General features: G+C 47.0%; 1 protein-coding gene across 1 annotated transcript in view; it reads right to left on the reverse strand.

Moving 5' to 3' along the window:
- The window catches only part of KCNJ3 (potassium inwardly rectifying channel subfamily J member 3), a 181,807-nt gene extending 178,181 nt beyond the window's left edge, over positions 1-3,626 (reverse strand). The window contains exon 1 of the mRNA XM_052635878.1: positions 2,925-3,626. Coding sequence (XP_052491838.1) covers positions 2,925-3,626 — 702 coding nt within the window. The remainder of the gene's footprint in view (positions 1-2,924) is intronic.
- Positions 3,627-6,250: the final 2,624 nt, after the last annotated feature.

Raw genomic sequence — 6,250 nt, forward strand, 5'->3', positions numbered from 1 at the left:
GTGGCGAGGACTAGAAAGCCACGTGAATGTTCTTACTGTCTTTGCAAGAATAGAAAGCGCTTTACAATCATCAAATAGAATTCTTACATTAATATTTACAATAGGCTTTATTCAGCAAACAAGAAAACAGCAATAGAAAAAAATAAAAATTAAATTAGGTAATAGGAAGAACTCATACAGACTATAATAACTATTGTTAAATATTAAGCTTTTGTTGCCTTAAAAATCTATGTATTTCTTTGTATTAAAGATATATAAATTCTACATTTAAAATGTCAAACATGGGTTAAGAGAAGAAACTGAAATGTGTATAATATTTAATAAGAATGCATAAGACTAACATCAAAATATTATTGCTTTAAGCTTTTGATATAGCTTCACTTTAAAAATATAGTTGGCTGCTTTGGGTCACTTCAACTCAGTCCCTAAGAGAAAATAAGAGTCATTTACTAAAGGCAAATCTTCCCTCTAATTTTGCTGAATGTTATCATTTTCCCAATAAAACATGGCTTCTTTTTAATGAAGTCTAAGGAAATGACAAGAACTCTGAGAATTCATTTTAGTCACCATGGCTACTGGACAAATCAAATTCAAGCAAACTACAGTAAGTGACTGGATGAAGAGTTGCCACTCATCAACGCTCTCCCTTCACAAAAAAATCAGGACAGAATTTCATCATAATTTTGTTTAGAGATAAACTGACGCAACATGCCAATCAATTTTACTTTTAACCCTGACGTCTTCCCAACATATCAAAAGTAAAGAATTTTAATAGTATATATATTGTTTTAATTAGATGTTTTTAATCACCTTGTGTTAATATAGCACCTTGCTCCAAATTTGCCAACACTAGAAATCTATTTTTTTAATAAAGACACTTCTTACAGTACATGCGCTACATGGTCTCATGCAGAAAAATCACTATCAGCGTCCTGAACCACTAGAGACTGGGGGCTTCTGATTCACTATAACTTTGTAAAAAGCAAAAACAATAACCAAAACATGCTATGTATATTAATTATATTTATTTGACTTCTGATCAATCTAAAAACATCTAAATATGCTTCCTTAAAAAGATATTTGTTTTAATAAATGTATTTATGTGTTTGAAATATTAGAGAATAGTAATAACTGATCTTTAAGGTCTAATTTTTAATTTCTAGTAGAGCAATCAATATGGTAAACTATTCTTCAGTAAGAGTCTCAAAGTGACACACAAACATGGCTTCCACGATAGAGACTTTGGCAATATATTTACAAAATGTTCTCAGTACACCTAACCTAAAAGAGAGGTTATGTATCTCGTTCTATACATAGAAACAGGCACATACAACAAACATGTCTACAGCATGTTTAGCCTGAGCCAAATAACTCAGTTAAAACAGTGGTCCAGAGCAGGATACACTAAGTTAAAATGTTTTAAAAATTACATGCAGCTCACTGGAGTTTTATAAAGAATATGATCTACTCAAATTACTTATTTACAATTATCTTAATTAACATATACATTGGAACTAGGTTAAAAAGTTTCCAGAAAGCTACACACAATTTGTGTATTTAGTGCCTGTAGCATAGGAAATATGCATATGATGTGAGTGACAGGACAACTGAGCTACTTTATTTCTAACACCATACTGAGCAAGATAGTCAAAACTAATTAGGGCAAGACCTTATAAATGAATAATAAAAAAGACACAAGAGCCAAACTTTTTAAAAGCACGTGGTACTACTTTAACTGCCATGTAAACTGAAGCTGTATAAAACCATATAGACCTGGGAAGTAGAATTGAAATCTCAAAGGTAAAATGTCAACCTAAATACTTCAGATTTTCATTTTATTAGTGCTAAATTGTGAATGGGGCAATAGCTTTCTATGCAATCTCAGATAAACTGTTGAGATTGTATTGGGGTCATCTTTCTTGGTTTATGAACACCTGAAAACTAACGAGAATCCCTCAAAAAGATGAACTCTAAATAACAGAGAGAACTGGGCTTGTATCCCTCACTCTAATTGGGTTAGTGAGCAGAGTGGGCTTCTCTCCTTGTTTGTAGTGGTGCCCTCTAACGACTAGATGGACCTTGCTTTAAAAATCACTCCAGAAGCGATTTCTTTTAGCATTTACAGGGCTGTTGGTAGGAAGCAATCTTCTCTAATAGATACTAGGAAGTTTCAGGTGAAATCTGTAATTGACAAAGGCTTCATAGAAACAAGCAATTAAGAATAAAATTAATTTAAAACACTGCATGGAAAGGCACTCCGCTTTCACAGAATACTTCTCTAGGATAATATTTAGTAAAAATAAAAATTGATAACAACCAGGTGTTACTTTTTCCACTTTATAAACTGCTTCTCCCATCTGTGTACTTGTTAAAAAGATAACCACAGAGTTACTGGGTCTGAAGCAATAATCCACTTGCTGATATTATTAGGGAGGGGAGGGAGGGAGAGAGAGAACTACAAATAAATAATAAAGCCTTAGGTGAAAACTGAGGCAAGTTCAGCACCTTTTGTCTTCAGACTAAAAGTCTGTTCAGTTTTACTACTTGAAGTTTACTGAAGTGGTGTATTGACAACAAATTCAAATCTCTCTAAAGAGGAAAAGAGCCAGGGGTAGGAACGTGAACAGGGCCTTCCTGTACCTCAGAGGTCCAGGAGCCAACACCACTCTGTAAGTGTCCAGAAAGCGATACAAGTACGTCCGATGAATATAAATAAGAATAAAACAAACAACTGCAAGAGAATGGGTGGGAAAGGAACAGAACTGTCGACTGTACTCTGTTTGCCCCATCCTCCACCCCGAAAAAACAAGTTTGCCTGTAGCGTAAGACAGACTAGGAGCCTGAGGATAGCTCTCACGTGGGTTAATTCCCCCGAGCGTGAGGAATGGCGGCCGCCAGGTGGGGAGGGGGCGGATAGCACTTACTTTGAGCAGCTTACAGCGGATCTGCGCGGAGACCATGTGGCTGTTGCGCAGGTTGCCCACTCGGAACATGAGCGTGAGTTTCCCGTCCCTCATAGAGATCACCGCGTGCTCGCTAAACATCAGGGTCTCCGCGCGCTTCTTGGGCTGGGACATCTTGATGAACATGCAGCCGATGAGGAAGGCGTCCACGATGGAGCCGAGAATGGACTGGAATAGGAAGAGGATGATGCCCTCGGGGCACTTGTCGGTGATGTAGCGGTAGCCATAGCCGATGGTGGCCTCGGTCTCGATGAAGAAGAGGAAGGCCGAAGGGAAGTTATAGACATTGGCCACGCAGGGCGTGTAGTTGCCGACGTGGGCTTTGTTCAGGTCGCCCCGAGTGTAGGCGATCACCCACCACATGGACGCCATGAAGAGCCAGGCCACTGTATAGGTGAGGATGAAGATGAAGAGGTTCCAGCGCCACTTGAGGTCCACCAGGGTGGTGAAAAGGTCCGAGAGGTACCGGCTCGTCTCACTGCCCAGGTTGCCGTGTTGGACATTGCACCGGCCGTTCTTGTCCACGAACCGCTGTCGCTTTTTCTTGGGCACAAGCTGCTGCTGCGGGCCCTGGCCCGGCCCCTGGGGCTGCAAGCCCGAGCCGCTGGACGAGGTGGTCACTACCTGGTAATCGTCCCCAAATTTCCTTCGGAGTGCAGACATAATACGGAGGGGCGAGCCAGATTCAAACGCGAAGCGAAGGCGCAGGAGCCGAGCGCTGCAAACCAGCACCAATAAGGAGGTGGGGGCGGGAGAGAAAGGGGGGACCAAAGCCGGCGCGCCTGGGGTGGGGGGCGCACCCGGCGGTAGCTGCGGTCTCTGCCCCCCGCAGACGTCTCTCCTCCCCTGGGACGGAGGCTTTCTCTCCACGCTGAGTCTTAAAACCGAAAAAAGTGTTCTCCACACTCAAGGCAGGAGGGCTGCGAGGACCACGAACCCAAGCGCGAATTCGCCTCCAAGCTTTTCCAGGCTTCTCCTCTCTGCCCCCACCACCGGCATCCCGGGGCCACCTCTCGCTTTCTCACAGCCCCCCTGACTATCCTGCCGCACTCCCAAACTGACTGCTTTAAAATTAATGAGTTGACCAGCGCGTTCCTCCCCACCGGCCAACTCGCCGGGTTGCCCAAGCAGCACTACCTGCTCCGACCAGACCATTCCCCCCCCACCCCGCCGCTCCCAGCTTGCCCGCCACCCCCCACCCCCCGGGACGGCTGCCGGCTCCCTCCGGCACTCCCGCCTCCTATCTTTTGGCCCAAATCCCGCCTAAAGGCATCTCTGCCCGGGCACGGGTGCAGCAGTCCCTACCCACGTCCTCCCGGCTCAGAGTCCCCTCTCCGGACTCTAGAGACGCGTCCGCCGGCCGTCCGCGGGCCGCGGAGTTTCCGCGGGCGCCACCCGGGCCCCCCGGCCGCCCCCGCGCCCGGCAGAGACGTGGCTGTGCGCTACCGCCCGGCACTCACCCGAAGGGAGAGGGCAGGAGGCGGCACCGCGGGCGGCAGCGGCCGCAGGGCCTCGCACTCTGCCCTCAAGGCTCTTCTCGCCTCCACTTTTCCCCGCGCACCACGATGGGCGCCAACGCCGGTCCCCCAAGCTCCGCGCCTCCCTGGGGGCACCGCGCGGCCCCCACAGGGAGGATCCTGGTGCACCGGTCACGCGAAGACTTGGGAGAGGGACTCGAGGGTTCCTAGGCACCGCCGCGCTCTCCTGGCTGGCGACAAAGGTGCTGCTGAAGGGGTCTGAGCTTCGGGATTCGGGTCAGACTCTCAGGTGAAATATCAGCGCCGCTCCAGCTTTTCCTCGGCTTCACGGCGCCTGCCTTTTTCCTCTTCCCTTCCTGGCCCCCCACTCCTGGTCCGCGTCTCTGCGGCCCGGGTGGGAAGGAGCGAGGCGCGAGCCGGGGGCGGCGGGAGAGTGGTGTGTGTGCGGGTGCTTGTGATCCGCTGCAGAGCCGCGCTAGCCCCGCCTGTCCTGCTTCCCCCGCTGTTTCACCAGCCTGAATTGCACCTCCGCGCCTCAGTTGAGCCTGCAGTGTCTGGCAGCTCAGGAAAAAGCTAGCCCCTCCAATGAGATGCGACTCTAAATCTGCTCCCCAAAGCCAGCCAACTCTTCTTCCTCGGCCCTCTGCATCAGGCAGAAACCCCCCAACAAGCAGGAAAGGCTTCTCTTTGAAAGGGGAGAAGTATAATGTGTCTGTGTAACGAGGGCTCTCCTTTACACGGATGCCTGGGTTTAAGGATGCACCATAAAGAGAGACCGCAACTGCCTTCGCGATAAGCCTGTTCAGAACTCAGAGCTGCAAGTAGCAGAGGCTCAAGATGGGAACAGAAGAGACGGGAGACACTCCTGGGAGAGCTCACAGTCCTGCCTGAGAATGGCTCTACTAGAAAGGCTAACAATGTCCGGAGTTAATGTGTGGCTGTAATTGACGGATGAAGGCTGGATGAAGGCCTGGCAGGTAACTTGATGGAAGGGCAAAGTGCAGAAATAGCTAATATAGTGCCCATGTGGAAACATCAGTTTGTTTACCACATTTCATGTTTGTTCTAAGATGCCATGGTCTCATGGCATATTCCATTCAGTCCAGATCCATAAAATTGAATTGTTGGAAAATCATCAAATCATAGGATTATGAAAACAAGGGACTGCTGTAAGACTCCCAGGCAAAGGAAAATGAATCTTTCTACTAATTCTCCTCCAATAGGTGCTCTCTTCTAATTCTCTCTCAACCTTAGTGCAGGTCAGCCATAAGTAGAGGACTCTTGCCCTGTGGTTTGGTTAAAATCCCTACCCCAGGTTACAGACTTCTGCAGGCTCTCTGATAAGAAGAGGTCAGTGACTGATTCTTTAGGATTACATAAGAAGGGAAAGTGACCCTGTGGGAAGTGGAAACTTCTCTGGGCCTGGATCATAGACCTGATTTGAGTTTTGGCCCTGCTATTTACAAACTGTGTGACCCTGAACAAGTTGCACACGACATCTTTGACCCTCAGCTTTCTGTTCTGGAAAATTGGGAGTTTGAACATTTTCCCAAAGTTGATACCTGAAAAGGAGAATGAATGTGGTTTCATTAACACTTATAGCTGCAAAGGATGTCATAGACTGGGCTGTAAAGTTGCAATGAGGCCAAGAGATGAGGAATGAGTGTTTGGAGTTGGTCTCAAGCTGTGAACTAGCACATATTCTCCTCTCATCTCTGACTGCTCTCCTCCTAAGTCATGATGCCCTTGCCAGGCTGGCTTCTTTCAAATCCTGAAACGCACTGAGCCATCCTTGGACTTTCGTTTATC

Source organism: Budorcas taxicolor, chromosome 2 (assembly GCF_023091745.1).
Source record: "Budorcas taxicolor isolate Tak-1 chromosome 2, Takin1.1, whole genome shotgun sequence".
Classification (NCBI taxonomy): domain Eukaryota; kingdom Metazoa; phylum Chordata; class Mammalia; order Artiodactyla; family Bovidae; genus Budorcas; species Budorcas taxicolor.